The sequence below is a fragment of the Apodemus sylvaticus genome, chromosome 14 (genome assembly GCF_947179515.1).
Source record: "Apodemus sylvaticus chromosome 14, mApoSyl1.1, whole genome shotgun sequence".
NCBI lineage: Eukaryota > Metazoa > Chordata > Mammalia > Rodentia > Muridae > Apodemus > Apodemus sylvaticus.
The window spans coordinates 46,265,334-46,281,648 of record NC_067485.1 but is presented as its reverse complement, the minus strand read 5'-3'; the positions used below and the strand labels follow the sequence as shown (position 1 = coordinate 46,281,648).

The window sequence follows — 16,315 nt, the reverse complement described above, 5'->3', positions numbered from 1 at the left end:
AGAGTCTCATTTAGTGAAGCAAGCTCTGTCAGAACACGCTTCTGACAGTACACTAGAGGGTAGCTAGCTTTAAGAGGTCTGTAGCATTAACACTGGTGACAGTATGAAATCGGACGTCAGACACCGGACACACCAGCCTTACTCTCTCGTCTAACAGCAACCGCAGACAGAACAAACCTCACTCTGCCATCTTGTGCCGTCTTTGTTTTCAGAGGGCGGCCATAAGAGGCATTTGTAATCAGTCACATCGAATGAACAAGTCATAGTTCTGCACTGTGACGCTGAAGTCACCAATACTTTGCCTGTGTGCAGAGTGTGCAGAGGGCCTCAGCTGCCGCCCCTCCTCCAGTCCCCACCTTTCCAGTTGTAACGTGCCTTTCTTGCATACGGTGGTTCACTCGGCTCAGAGTGGCAGAGAAATACCTTAGAAGAGGTACTGGCGACCTTTCTTCGCCTTTGATACTGAACTTGGTTCCCCTCTGTGTGCAGCTCTGCCTGTCTGCCCTCCACACCTCACATGCACCTCTGCTACGAAAGTGGGACTGCTTTGCCTTGTAAGCAACATAACCTACTAGGGAAGTATGTCACAGCAAAGGCCGGGAAGTAAATCTGTCCATCCTGTCTTACTCTTCTATTCTCAAAATCAGCCAGCCCCTCAATGTGCTGCTTTCTCCGTGCATGCCTTTTGTGTGTGTGTGTGTGTGTGTGTGTGTGTGTGTGTGTGTGTGTCTAGGAAGTTGTTCTGTATTATCAATGCATTTGTGGGTGGGTGGGAGAGATGCCTCAGAGCTTGAGAGCACTGATTGTTCTCATAGAGGTCCTAAGTTCAATTTGCAGCAATCCCACGGTTGCTGACAACCGTCTGTTATGAGCTCTGGCGCCCTTTTCTGTCTTGCAGACATATATGCAGGCAGAAAGCTGTGCACATAATAAACAAGTAAATTCTTTTTAAATGTTTTTTGTGAATGGGTCAGAGAGTTGTGAATGGTGGGAAAGTGGGAGGGTGTGGATCTGGGACTCAGCTGCTAGCCTGAGGGAACGCTGCTTTGTATTTCAGAGCGTTGTCTGTGAAGTTGAGCATCAGTCTCCCATGGGTGTCTGGTAGGCATGCCTGCCACAGGGCCTAGTGCTGAATCAAGTCCACATTTTAACAAGGTCTCTGAGTGATCTGAGACTACTTCTAAAATATGGTGGGTCTGGGATAGCGAATACCTATGAAAGAATTCAACATTTGAGCTGTCAAAAACAGAGTCAAGCAAGTACGTGTCTCCTTCACTACCCCAAGCACCCATTTCCCAAGCACCCTTTGGCCTTCTGAACTGCCACCGACGTGCCCTTCTGGTCACTCCTGAACTTCAGGTAGCGTGTTCTAAGGAATGTTTTCCTCATCTATGAAAGGGGATCTTATTCCAAAGACTTGTGAGGACCAAATAAACGAAACATATGAGAGTCTGTGCAAGTCAATCATTTGATTTGTAGTAATCATTTTAAAATTTGAAGTAGAATTAATTTATATTCCGTAAAATTAGACATTTTTTATAATTTTAATTTTTATTAATAGACAGCTGAATCAGAACAAATATATGGTCTTTCAAAAAACATTCATTTTAGTGTCTTTTACTCTCAAATATTTAAGTGAATTTCACTTACTTAAACCAACTACACTTAAAAGGCACACTGTCAGCATATATACATTTTTTTCATTTTCATTCAAATAAGTTGATTACTATATATTAAAAACTGGGTATTTCCAAGTGTGGGCTACAGGTGAGTTGAGCAGAAATGACAAAAATGAAGACAGATTGATAGACAGTCTGAACATTCATATATTTTGAACCTCCATCAGTCAGACACTAACTGCCATTTTCTATGCTGGGAGCTTAAAGTGTCTGATCAGGGTTGAAAACAAACTATTCAGGTTCATCTCATACATTTGTAAACTCACCATCATTGTTTGAATCCAAGACATTATCACTGCCTCCAAATGGACTTGAAGAGTTGCTGCAGTTTACCATGTTCCCTAGTCACCAAGCAAGAGTCCTCTTCTCTCCTTAATGATATCCATATTAGTTATAGAAAAAGCAGATGTATTGTGTTTTCATAGATTCTCTTTGCTTTGGATGACTTTTAAAATAGGAAGATTGTTAGTGAGACAAACTTAAGAGGGTAAGTGTGGACCACTTTGTTTCTTACTCCTTTTTGTTGTGCAAGGTTCCAACTGCAGACATCATTCACCCTAAGCCAGAGATGCATTCCTACTGAGTCCAAGTCCGAGCCCCATGAGAAATAGCTTTAAGTCAAGGATTCCCAAAGCATAGACCCAAAACAGCAGCATTCATATCACATGGGAACATGTCAAGATTACAGGTTCCCAGGTCCACATCAGAGTCAGTGAAACACCGTTGTGGATATAGGGCTTTGAGATTGGTGTTTCCATGTGCCTCCAGAGGATTCTACTGCACAACCAAGGCAGCAAATCACTGCTTGAAAGAAGCAAACCTGTCTTGATGCCTGCAGACGCTCAACACAGCTGAGCCCATCCTTGGGTGCAGCCACGCATGCAGTGGCCTAGAAGTGCCAAAGCCCAGTGCTCCAGTGGAGGAATAGCAGTGGCTTGGCCACTGCTGGCTTGCAGGTGCTCAAGAGGGCCAACTTCTTGACTTCCCTCATTGATGTTGGGGTCAGAGGTCACACAAACACGCATATCCCATTATCCCTGCTGTTCCTTGAGCTCCCTCCCTCCACCTTGTTCTCAGAGGACAGCCAGCCTCGAGTGCTGTAATTGCTCCATGTGTTCCACATGTCTGGCTTTCACATTATACCAAAGTGCAGGGAGCGTTTCTTTTTAGTTGATTAATGTTCAGTTCGAGGTCTATTATGAACCTCCAGGCTTTAATTACTACACTATTACCCAGTCGATTCCTTGCCATTTTATATTTATGGCCTTTATTATGCCTTGGTATGTGCAACTGCCTAATTTTATTCTAAATGCATTTTACCTCATTAACTGGGTTTCATTCCATTTTTCTCATTGGTCCAGATGGTTATTTATCTCAGTACCCTGTGTATGTTTTTTGCTTTTGCTGTCCACCAATCTGACCTCTCATGAATTCTCTTCCTCTTTTCCCAGAGTTGAAGCATTCTCTTGCCCTTGATAGAGCTCCCAAACATCCCGGGCATGCCGCACTGGGGATTCTCCGCCCTGGCTGTCAGTCATACTCACTCTTCACTTGTTTGTTCCTAACCTTTTTCATTTCTGCTCCTGATGTCTTAGGCTGTATCCATGGGTTCTCAGCCCTGCTCAGCTGCCTGTAAATTTTAAATAGCAAACTGCTGTTTGGGGAAGTTTTTGTTGTTGTTTTTTTTTTGTTTTTTTGTTTTTGTTTTGTTTTGTTTTTGTCTTTAGGACTATATTGCTAAAATATTATTAAAACAACCTCTTAAATATTCTTCAACTAGTCCGTTTCCCCTTGAAGTGTGTAAGAAAGCTTACAGTTTGCTTTCCTGACCTGAATATTTTCTGGAGTTTTATTCTAGACCAACGGCATGAAATCTTACAGGCACCAAGTAGCACCCGTGTTAAATCAGACAACCAGCAGATCTTGGTACACACTGGTTTATGAGCCACTGTTCCAAAGACATGCAAAAACATTTGAAGAGAGCCTTCAAACTCAGATGTTGTTTCTTCCACCAGCTCCTTGCCTTGCTATAGAGCAGTTCCTGTGGGACAGTGGCGGCTGTGTCTCGCTCACTGTTACTTTTTGAGACCCGCCTTGCTCTTGAGCTGTAAGGATGTTTCAGAAATGCAAACCCAGAATAAGGGCTTCGGTGGTTGCTGCAGGATTACGGCATCACAACACCACGATCTCATTTGTGGTCTTTGGGGCATAAAGATCTTTGCTTCTGAATTTTTATGTCCCGTTAATCTTTACAAGTTTTTGTGGGAGACATTTCGGCCCCACTTTTACATAGGAAAACAGATGCGTCACAATGTCAGGAGTAGAATGTGCCAGAAGTTATCCCAGGGTCAATCCCATCCAGGGCCACAGTGCTTGCTGTGTGTGTTAAGCCCTTTCCCACGATCAAGGTTGCTTAGTATTTACTCTTTGGTTTTTAGTAGAACTCCTTAGCAAATAATGTGTCCTCTTGGGGCAAACCACCCAAGTGCCTGGCAGGATCTATTTTTTTCTATATTGTGTGACCTTGAAAAATTGAACATCTCTTTGCATGTGTCCCTATCTGTAACGTGACAATGGTGTTGTACTTCAGTTATGCATCCTGTGAATGAAAGAAGGCAATCCCAGGAAAGCTCTTAGAACAAGGCCTGAGAGGTGAGCTCTGTGGTTTCTCCTTAGCTTTTGCTGCAGTCTTGACTACATTCCTAAGGCTTCTTTCTTTTAGGTGTATTTTCTCTGGAGCCATACTCTCTCACCTGCAGATCTGGTGGACATGTGAGTCTAGTGGGCTGGTAGCCCTTGATTCTAATTAGTGTGGCATGCTGGCTTGCATGGAATACTTTCTCTGATTACAGAGCTCTTGTTTAGCCTACTTAAAAATTACCCTTGTAGGACTCTGGTGGTTTGTTTGATCCTATGGACTTGCCTAAGATTCATGATCACAATTAGCCTCTTGTACTGCCTTCCTGAAGTGGCCTGGTGCTTTGCTGAGTACTTGACTGACTTTCTGAGGACCAATCATCATGTCATTGAAGACAGGAGGAAAAGTGACTCTTGCCTGACTGCCAGGTCTTTTCAAGAGGAGACAAAGTTGCTTTCCACTTTGACCTTGTAGGACCCTGGAACTGGAGATATAACATTATTCCGGGTGTCTACTGTCATTAATGCAAATGACACTTGTGTTGATGTGTGTGACAGCTGATTGCTACAAATCAGGATTTCCATTTACCTCTTGGTCTGTCATCGGGTAAGACTGACATTTCCCTACATAGGTAGAAGGTGCGTTTTCCCTTTATTTTCATGTCATCAAGTGTTCTACAAGTGAATGCTTGATGGTGGCGCCACATGATTAAGATTCCAATGCAGTCAACAGGGCATCATGGGGGGGTTGCTCTGGGGCCCCTTGCTCAGCTTTGTTCTAGCTACTTGTATCTCTGGGGTGGGTTCTGCTTAAATCGAGCACGGGACTTCCAGGCCTGCGCTGCAGTGTAAGTTGGTAAGAGCACAAGTAGATCTCCGGGCCTTTTACATTGAAAGCACAGGAAGGCTTTCGGCTTGTGTTCATGTGTCCCCAGAGGCCTGTCACCAGAAAGGTAATCCTTTACAATCATGATTTTAGTTTAGTTTCTAGTCAAAGTGTTGCACGGAATGCTGGCCAAGGGCCACAGAGGAAACAGAAGGAGGGGTACACAAGAGCGTGAATGAACCCCGACTCTGCGAAGCCTGTTTCAGGCACGCTGCTTCCACAATGTGGCTTTTCTGGTACAGCAGTCCCATAAAGTGGGTGTTGTGGAATATCTGTAGCCCTTGAAGACAATGAGGACATGACTGAGCCTCCTCACACCTCAGAGTTAAAGCAACAAGATTGAGACTGGAAGAAAAGCCTTTCATGATGACATGGACATTAACACACAAGGGTGTTTAATCCAGAGCTGGCCCCAAGAACCACTGAGTGGACTGTGGATAGAATCTCAAAAGGAAGTGGAAGTGTGTGTAACAGAGGCAGCACCCTAAGTGTCTCTTTGTCAGCAAACAGATTCTGGAAACAGAAAGCTTGCATGGGCAGTCCTGATAGTCGGATATCTGCAGCTCAGATACTAAGCATGTAGTACCGTTAGTCGGGCCCAAGTCAATTGGGTCCTTCATCTGCAACAGCTGGAGGAGCGAGGTATTCTGAGCATGCCTTAGGGAGGTGGGATGTATGGAAATGTGTAGGGATGCCTCAACAACTTTGACTGCGTACCCTGAAGAACAGATACTCATCTTTTGGGAAAAATGGAGATTAGTGAGAAGTGTGTATTTTAGGGGCACTGGGGTTTCTAAACTTACTTTACTGAGACACGGAAAAAAAAAAAAATCAACCCATAAAGCTTCCCTTGTTCTAACTGGGCTAAGTCCACTGATGTCCATGCCAGGTGTATGAAATCAGGTTAGACTCTCAAGGGGCTAGGAGAGTTTGGGAATGCAAGATTAAAAAAGAAAAAAAAATGTTTGTTTGAGATAGTGTCTATCTATATAGCCCAGGCAGTCTTTGAACTCAAAATACTCCTGCCTAGGGCTCCCAAGTGCTGGGATTACAGGTAGCTTGTACTACCATACCCAGATAACACTTTAAAAAATTGAATTCCAGGCTGGACTGAGGCTAGCTATGATCTGAGAATTCTTCCTTTTATCCCTACTGTCTTTTTTTTTTTTTTTAAGATTTATTTATTGTTATATGTAAGTACACTGTATCTGTCTTTAGACACACCAGAAGAGGGCATCAGATCTCATTATGGATGGCTGTGAGCCACCATGTGGTTGCTGGGATTTGAACTCTGGACCTTTGGGAGAGCAGTCAGTGCTCTTAACTGCTGAGCCATCTCTCCAGCCCTTATCCCTACTATCTTAAGAGGATAATGTTAGCCAATATATCCCTCCTTAGTCCTGTGGATAGACATGTTGGGGATCAGTTGATAGACAACAGGTAAAGACAGCAGTAAAAACAACAAAATATATAAAGTTCAGGTTTACACAGGTATACAATAGTCTTATTTTGTAAAACAAACTTCTTTTAGTATGTCACATTGTAAGATGGGTGATAGTAATTTTAAGATTTCATTCATCAGTCACTAGGAGCGCTCTGGCAGAGGACCTGAGCTCTGTTCCCAGCATCCACACTGGGTGCCTCACAGAGTCCTTCAATTCCAGCTCTAGGGAATCCAGTACTCCTGCTTGGCCTACACAAACATTGTATGGATGTGCACATATGCTATCTCCACCCTCATCTAATTAAAACTAAAATAAATAAAAATATTTAGACTGTAATACTGGCTTCTGTCTGTGCTGGCTAGATTTAAGTCAACTTAACCTCCCTAAGTCTCAAGCAGAGGTTTAGGTTTTGCTTTTTTGTTGTTGTTGTTGTTGTTTTTTGGGGACAGGGTTTCTCTGTGTAGCCTAGGCTGGAACTTCCTCTGTAGTTAAGGCTAACCTTGAACTCAGACATTTCTCCTCCTTTGCCTGCCAAGCGTTGGGATCACAGTTGTGTGCCACCATCCTGGCTGACAAATCTTCAGTGGTTAAAGCTCAACCTACTGATCGCAGTGGGCTGATAGGCTTCCAGCTCTAAGAAGCAAAGCATGAGGAACAAACCGTTAGGCTGCAAACATCCCTTCATAGCCTCTTCATCAGCTCCTGCTTCCAGGTTTCTGCCCCCCCCCCCCCCTTGAGTTCCTCTCATACCTGCCTGTGATGATGAACTGCAGTAAGGAAAACAAACCCTTTCCTCTCTGTGCTGTGTCAGCAGCAGCAGCAGGGCCCCTAACTGAGACACCATCTCAGAGTATAATTTAACAGTAAAGGAGAAAATAAAGATTAAAAAGTATGCACTGGTACTTTCAAATGGAGCTCTTCTAAACAGCTCAGGTAGACATGACTTATTTCAAAATACTGACGCTGAATATAGTTATATAAGTGTGTTTAAAAAAACAAAAGCTATTGCCAGTTTAAGCATCTCTCACTGTAGTAAAACCTCATTAGTAATAGTTGTAATAATAATTTCTAAATTATTCCTGTAAAATCCCTTACCTTAATACTTAAAGAGGGAACTTTAAGTACAGTGTCTGCCGTGACTACGAGAATCAGGAAGGAAGGTTTGTTTTCCTTTGGGCCAGTAAATCTGAGAAGATAGATGAAGTATTAAAAATAAAGAGAAGGGCTTCTCCAAGCGATTTACATATTGATTACTTAAATTACTACTTAATTTAGTGCCTGCTAATAAACTGCGTCTTGGAAATGTTTCCTGAACATTTATTGGCTGCAGTAATTCTACCTAGTGTATGCGGATCACATCCTCATTAAATATTGATGCATTCATGAAATGTTAATAGAATGTTAATGTGAAATACAGGGGAATGTGCTCCCTGGGAGCCCGGAGCGAGATGTGAGCTACCTGTCTCTGCCTTTGCTTTATGTCCCGTCTTCTTGCTGTTTTCTTCAGTTTGTTTTCTCATTACCAGGAGAGTCACACTTCTCCCTGATCTGGCATCTCAGATACAATTTTTTAAAAGGAGAAATAAGATTTTTTTTTCCTGATCGATGGGGAGTACATTTGTTCTACCTGCCTGCTTTTCCAAACTAAAATTCTTGCTTTGAACCAGAATGAAGTCTGTTAAAGGAAGCGGGGTAGGGGAGGTGGGCATGAGGTCTCAGGAGACAGCTCACAGCATACCCTGGCCAGGGAGCTAGGCCTCAAGGACTGGGGAGATGACCCTGTCTGGAAGGACCACTACCCTGAGGGTCCGGATCACTGCACTCGGCAGTGGCCTTGTGTGCAGATAACTCAGCCCTTGTCTTCCTTGACCTCTGTCCTAAGTGCCCTGCCTTGTCCCCTTCATTCTCTTGCTTGCTCCTCTCCTGACATCTGGGTGTCCATGGCCACTCAGCACCCACAGCCTTCTTGGGTTTTGGGCTCCAGATGGTGCCCTCCAGGTCCAGGCCTCTCCACTCTGTAGACTAGACAATGTGTTGGCTTCTGACCCTTTCCCCAAGGGGGTGTGACCTGGATTCCTTTACCTGGCCTGTTTTCCTGCTCATGGATCCAGGCCCAGCAGGTTCTTGATCTTCCACTGACTCTCAACAACCAAGGAAGCATCCTTGACCTTCTGACACAGGCTTTCTTTCTTTGTAGTGTGCATGGTGGATTGTAACTGCATATTAGCCTTTCATCTTTCTCTTCAAAATAAATGCACTATGAAGTCAGGGCCCTTATGTTCCTTGTTCCTCACTTGAAGAAGTCTAGCCTGGTAGCTAATAGGTGCTCAATTAATATGCTTGGTTGAGTGAGTAAAACACCATTCTTGCCACTGACAAGTTCATAGTCTACAGAGGTGCATTAGTTTGCTTTGTGCGATGATAACCAAATATCTGAGGATGAGTAACTCTATAAGAAACAAGGTTTATTTGGTTCATAGTTATGGGACAACAAACCCACATGTGGTGACGGACTTTTTGTACACACACACACACACACACACCCCTCTGGTGTCTGTTTTGTCTGTCTACCTGTTCCTCTTCTTCCTGTCTATTATCCCTACCCTCTTTATAAAACCATCAGTATTCAGTCATGACAATCTGATCTGGTCCACATCACCCACTATTGTCCCATCTCCTAAACACCAGTCTTAATCCCTTACAGGGGGGATTAAATTTTAGCACAGTCTTGAGGAACGCTCAGAAGACTGTCTCCAAACTATAATAAAGGAGAAACTGAAGCATGCACGGAGCAGCATTGCTCCCGGGAGGCCAGCAACTGAGTGGCTGGGCAGCTAAGGGGATGCAGTCTGGCTTACAGGGGAAGAGTTTTAGCCATAGGTGCAGATATGTCCAATGTGGTTTTGTGTATGAGTAAAGGAAGCAGCCTCCTCAAGGATTATTGCTTCGTTGCCATATGACTTTGGACTTTATTTATTTTGGAGAGTTGTGTTCTGTTTCTGTTCTATCTATATGAAAAATGTTTCCCTTAGGTTTAAGTAGTGAGATCATTTTGAGCTAGCTATAGGGAGCAAGAGAATTTCTTATGAAAAGCCGAATTTTCAGAAGATAGACTGAGAGGGCAAACTTTTACAGGGAAGAATCCTCTAGTGAAGAATAGGAGACCTGGGGCTCATAGATGCTCCCCCTGTGCTTATTTTCTGTCACCAGCATCCATGTAATGCCATAGCCCGTGCATGCTGCCAGCACAGGTAGGTCTGTTTTTCCTAGTCCATTGGTTACAGTTCTTTTCACTGTGACATAGTCTGACTGAAAGAACTGAGGGAAAGATGGCTTCTTATTCTCATTCATGACTGCACAGGTCATGACTAGCATGGAGTCAGAGGGCATGACAGAATGAAGTGGATCACATCATAGTGGACATGGAGAGGAGAAAAAACAGCATTCAGGGGAAAATATCATCCACCACTACACCCCCAGGAACCTACTTCATCTAGCTAGATAGGCCCCACCTCCACAATTCAACACCTCTAAAGTACTTTTGTGGCTTCATCAAATCTACACCGAATAGGTCAGAACATTGTGGTGTAATCATTTCTGGAAATGCCTTTGCCAACAAACCCAGAGTTGTGTACCCCTGAACTGAGGTGGTTTATATTCTACTGAAGTTGGCAAGATGAGCAAACCAGTCATTTGGTTGAGGAAGTCTCAGTGAAGCACTCCAGTTGGCCTCGTTGATGTGTGGTCCCCAGGCATGGTTCAGTGGGATCATGGGAAAACAAGGAACCTTTAGCAAGAAACAAGTCATGCAAGTGTTGAGGTTGCACACACACAGTTGATGTTCCTGAGCATGAGAGACAGTCTGGGAAACAAGGATGAGGTCCTGTCACTTAAATAGTAAATCTATCGTTTTTTCTTTAAAAATGCTTCACAGGCCCCTGTGTGCAGATGAAAACCAGCAAGCCAAGCAAAACATCTTCCTGAAGGCCAGGGAGATGTGGGAGGCTTGAAAATTATCCAAGTCTCGGGTGCTATATTCTCTGTGTTCTATTTAGTGCTAGCCCCAACAGTCATAGCTGGAGGATGACCCAGGGCCCGGGTGATCACCTTAGTTCTTTCTCGGAGTGAGCCTAGAGCCTTATGCGTCTGGTCACAGCTGCTTTTCTGACCGATCCCTCTTCTCTCCACAGATCGTGCTTGAGAACAGCAGCCGAGAAGATAAGCACGAGTGCCCCTTCGGCCGCAGCAGCATAGAACTGACCAAGATGCTGTGTGAGATCCTGAAAGTGGGAGAGCTGCGTGAGTATGCGTGTCTGTGCCTCGTGGATATAGAGTTCAGCAGACCCTCAGCTTCCAAGGCTGAGCCCCCACCTCTGTGTCGAATCCAGAGCACTGACACCTTCACATCCCTCCATTATGGTCCATTCTCTGGATCAGGTTTCCTATGTGTGTGTGTGTGTATGTGTGTGCGTGTTTCTACATATCTGCTGTGTATAGAAACACTAAAGGCTGTGGGAATAGAGAACTTGGCAGGTACTGTGGCAGCCTCCAATACTATAAAAATGAGCACATATTACATTTGACTCACTGTCGATTAGGTAAAAGATATGTGGGTTTCTCCTTTATTCTAGTTTCTGGTCTTCTTATAGACCATTTCCTTTACTTTCCTTCAAAACAATTTTTCTCTATAAAGAAAAATTGAATACTTTAATGAAATTCCCTTGCTACCAGTGTTTCGGTTGTGGAGAATATTTACTCTATAAAGAATTATTGAAGGAAACGAGTAGCTGAAAATGAAAAATTGGCCAGAGATATGCTCTGGGCTCTTTTTCATACTCACATTATGAAATTTATGAGAGGACACCCAGAAAAAGAGATAATGATGTCCCTGCGTGTTTGTTCATTGGTACAACCTAGCTTTAGCATGAAGGCGGATATGACTTAATCTTCTTCCATTGTCCTTGCCAATGTCAAGTCTCCTTAACGCAGCTGATTCTCCGTTCTTCTACCATCTATGGAACTGGCACACACATATAAGTCCTTCCTGTTAAGCTTAGTAGCACAAGTGCCAGCGAAGACGGTTTATATCAGGAAAATGCTAGGGATGGCATGTGGTTCTATCATGTGGTGAAAAGCACAGATAATGTGACCACCTGTTTTGAGAACTTAAAATAATGGTATAGAGTGATTAATGGGAAGGGACTTGATGATTAATTGGAAAGGGAATTATGTTTTGTTTACATTGTGGAGAAAACTACAGGTACTGTTGAGAAAATGAGAACATTTAGGAATAAGGAAAAACCTACTAAATTGAGCTGTTGGACCACTCAGGAGCCAAGCATCTTTGAACCACTGCCAGTTGTGTAAAAAAATCCATCCTTGGCATGGACCCGATGAGGAAGGTCATTGCCTGTGAGGCCTCAACACTGCAGAGTTTCATTAGGACTGGGGCAGCACACCAAGGGGAGTCTGTTAATTTTGCTCTTCACTGAGTGTTGAGATTTCTGCTCATAGGGATCCCTGATGTGAGTTGTCTTTTACTTCCCTAATGGAGCTTGTTGTCTTGGGTATTGGCTACTGTTTGTTCGCCCTGAGTATGTAAATCCTAATCAAACAACTCCCATGTACTCTCTCAATCTGATAACAATTTTGTATTTATCTCAGTTTCATGGAGGGAACTGTTTAAAGTCATTTACTTGCAAGGATATCTGAATCTCTCCATTTCTGGAAACTGTAGAGACAGGGGGATTTCTGTGTTCAAGTTACTGAGCTCCATTGCCCCCTTTTCATCCGTCCTTTCCATCTTCCCAATACCATACGATGGCATTTTGATCTCATCTTGAGGGAACCAGAGAGCACACTTGTGCTGTGATGTTCTGCACACAGCTTTCTGCTCTTCTCCCTTGCTCTGATGTCATAGTCTTCCCAAAAATGAGCACAGTGGCAGGGAAAGAGATGTTGGCAATACAGAAATGCTACATTCTCTCTGGTACCGTGGTGTCTATGGGTAATTACCAGAGGAAATGGCTCTTCTAGCCGTTCCTGGTCCCTATAATGGGAGCATTTGGGGTAAAGATCTGAGTGGTGTCTTTACTTGGTAACTGAAAGTGCAGAAACATCAATGTATCAGGAGCCTGTTAGGGCAAAATACTCAACTTGAAGGGGCTATCAAGGGAGGTGTGGTTGGATTTTAGAGTGGGTTGTGGGTGGGGTAACTGTGAGGCTGATCTCAGATGGTCCTTGGGTCACTACAGCCATCTTGGTAAAGGAAAGGAACGGAGGTGACAGGAGTCTGAAGTCACAGCTATCTAGTCTCTACTCTGTGTAGCAGAGGTTGATTTGGAAGAGGTCGAAGGTTCTAGCTTTTGGCAATGTAGATTTGCTCTGATAGCTCTTTGAGGTCTTGCCACTGCATTTGGGATAATGATGGTATCCCTGTCCTGGGACTGAGATAATGGGGGAAAGATGAAAGCATCTAGTCCATGGACCTGGCACTGTGGTGCAGCTGCTCTTCTGTGTCCCATCTTCTAATGAAGAAACACCCTTGGTGTTCTGCACAGCTCACACAGCAGGTGCTGGAGTTGCCTCTGCACCAAGGCTGGGCTTGACTGGCCAAGTAGTGGAACCATTCTTTTGCCTAAGATAAGGATTTATATCCATTCACTCAGTAAAAATCCATTGAACTTTTATAATGTGTTGCATACTGTAAGTGTAGGTGAAGCAGGTAACGTGTCCCACCACAGGAACTTCTGGAATTTTCTTAAACCTCAGAAAGTAAAAAGATGGGCCAGGATGGACTGATTACCTGTGATTTTTAAATTTATTATGTTTTAAAGAAAATGCCTCTTTGTGATACCGAGCAGTGTTTCTAATATTTTGATAGTTTCATATTTAACTTCCAATCTGACCTTCTGCTGACCATCACCTGCAAGGGCCATTCTGGGCATCTTTCAAGGCTTGCAAAGTATTTCCACTTCTCTGAAGTGCAACATGCCCAAATGACTTGTTTTCTGCTCATAAAATATAAAAGGGCGGCTGCAGTCTGATTGAATGCTGGACATCAAATGATAAAATACCCCATGGTAAGAGGAAAATTGCTTTTTAAAAAATGGATTGCCTTTTGCCCAGTGCCATATTAAATACGTTACTAATATGAAAAACACATTTGAATGCACTCCTATACTGAAGGAGACGCCTATTTTTCTTCTTCTAGGGCAAATTAGTTTCACGTGCAAATTCATCTTCTCTTGGTTTATTTGCCTTTTCCCCCTTCTCACTTCTAAGTTCACAGTTCTGAATCCTTCTCAGATTTGTGTGAATAATTGACCTTGAAAATCTTGGTCAGTTTCACTGTTAGCAAATGCTGAGACCAAAGAAGTGCCCAGTCAAAAATCTAACCAGAGGAAGCGAAAGGATGGTTATAAGTAGAAAGATTTAATTTTCTAGAAATTATTTCTCCTTTGATTTTAATTTTAGGTCTCTCTAGGAAATTTAGTTTGGAAGTGCCAATTATAATTTGGTATCTAAAGCAAACATTAAATTACAGATACCAAATATGTGTGAACATATTTTTAGGTTGCTTAAGTATACACACATACTATTCTGCTTCCTAGTTATTGGGATGTCAAGAGGCAAATATTATCTCTAATGGTATGGCTTAAAATAACATCTATTTCTATTTTCAGAACACTTTATCAAGGTTATTTAACTGAAGTCTGTAGCACTAAAAATCAATAATATCTATGTTTATTAATGAAGGGAGGTCCTCTGATGACATTTCGTGGAGTCACTCACTGAGCTTGCACTCAGGATGTCCAGGGGAGTGCAGAGAGCGTTAGGCAAAGAGAATGGTGGCATTTGGAGGTCTGATGGAGGAATGAAGGACCCAACCTAGAGGCCAGCTCAGCCACTTGTTGGGTTTCTCAGCATGATTCTCCGCTATCTATGTACATAATATAGATAGGTCCCCTATTATAAACATAATACATGTTCTGCAGTTGTTGGGGCTTAAATGAAATAATGAGCATTGCCTTAGTTGAAACAGCAGTAGGATTCTTTTTTGTTTTTTAATTTACAAGCGGCCCAGTCTTACTTTCTGTAAACAAACTGAAGATTAAATGGGAGGGGGCAGGGGGATGGTGTTTCTACTTTAATGGGAGCTGGTGCAATGACTTTGTTTCCTCATTCTACATACTGTTCAAACTTACAACAGTCAGTCCTCCTTCTATGTGGAATTGGGGTCCACAGAACCATCCATCTCTGGATTTAAACTATTTGGAAAATAAATTTTGTCCGTACCGAACATGCACCAAGTTTTCACCTCCTCATTGTTGTCCAATACAACACTGGCTTTTTATGCACCATTTACACTGTGTTCATTCCTATAGGCTACGTAAAAACCAAGCCCATTCCAAGCATATGGGCAGCTAGGCATAGGTTGTACCCAAACGCTGCATCAGTAAGTAGAGTCGGGGCATCCTTGGATTTGGGTTTCTGATGGGTTTAGGATGTGCTACCTCCGTGACAGAAAAGTACAACTGCATTCTTTTCAACCTGTCTTCTCCATGGGGCTCTTTTTAGAGGAAGACATATGTTTCCCTTGGTTTAAGCTTTAGAAGTCACAAAGAATTCTTCCAAAGCTGGATATGGTGACATGCAGCCAGAGTCAGGGTTGTATATTTGTCTGTCAATCCAAAGAAAAGAATAAAACTGAGCGGAGAAGAGGAGTAAAGTCTTCAAGATAGGAGAGGTGTTTATTTGCTTGGAGATTTTGTAGGTGGCTGGAAGGGGTGGTGCCCCCTTCTCACAGAAGGAAGAATACAAGTAAACCCATATGATTGCTGCGGAGCTGAGTCCTTGGGAAGCTATTAGCTCCCAAGTAGAGAGAAATAAAGAGATAGTTGTGTTGTTTTTATAACATTTTCCCTAAATAAATAATGAGTTTTCTGATACAAATTGAATAATAGCTTTCCTATTGAGCCTGTATCACCCTGTCTATACCCCATCCACTCAGAAGGCGGTGGGGCGCTTTCTCTGTGTACCGGATCTTAGTCACTGTGCCGTGAACTTAGAATATTTTCTGTATCCTCAAGCTCATGGTTAAAACTCATTGCTGTCTATGGCGTCTCATTGACAGCCGACCCATGTTTCTAGGAGGCAGTGTTATTCTGGTTTTGGAATGGGCAGGGGCGGAGCAGGTGGGCTAGAGAGTCATGGGTGGGGCGGAGCGGGTGGGCTAGAGAGGCATGGGCGGGGCGGAGCAGGTGGGCTAGAGAGTCATGGGCGGGGCGGAGCGGGTGGGCTAGAGAGGCATAAGAGCTAGCACATGTGGGACCAAAGAAAGTAAAAGCAGAACTCCAAGAGTGCAGGCAAGTGGGACTGGCTAGAGGCATGGAGGGAGTAGATGCTGAAAATCCCAAGGAGAAACCAGGTGGAAATTCTGAGTGTTCAGAGAACTCTCCTTGTGTGTAGTTGAAGAAGGGGTTTGGGGGTACAAGCTAATGGAGGAGATGCTAGCTCCTGATACAAGTGTGAAGTCATAAGTATTTGTCACTCAGAGGGGTTTGGACCTGACCATAAAGGCCATGGGAACTAATAGAAGGACTTTGATTCACAGAAGGCTATCCTGGTCATGAACACTGCCTTCTAGAGTTTCATTGTTTATCCGG

General features: G+C 43.4%; 1 protein-coding gene across 2 annotated transcripts in view; it reads left to right on the top strand.

Annotated features, from left to right (window-relative positions):
* Elmo1 (engulfment and cell motility 1) overlaps positions 1-16,315 on the top strand; it is a 516,925-nt gene that overhangs the window by 272,067 nt on the left and 228,543 nt on the right. For both annotated transcript variants that reach the window (XM_052156292.1, XM_052156291.1), the window contains exon 15: positions 10,838-10,946. In XM_052156292.1, the coding sequence (XP_052012252.1) occupies positions 10,838-10,946 (109 nt within the window). The remainder of the gene's footprint in view (positions 1-10,837; positions 10,947-16,315) is intronic.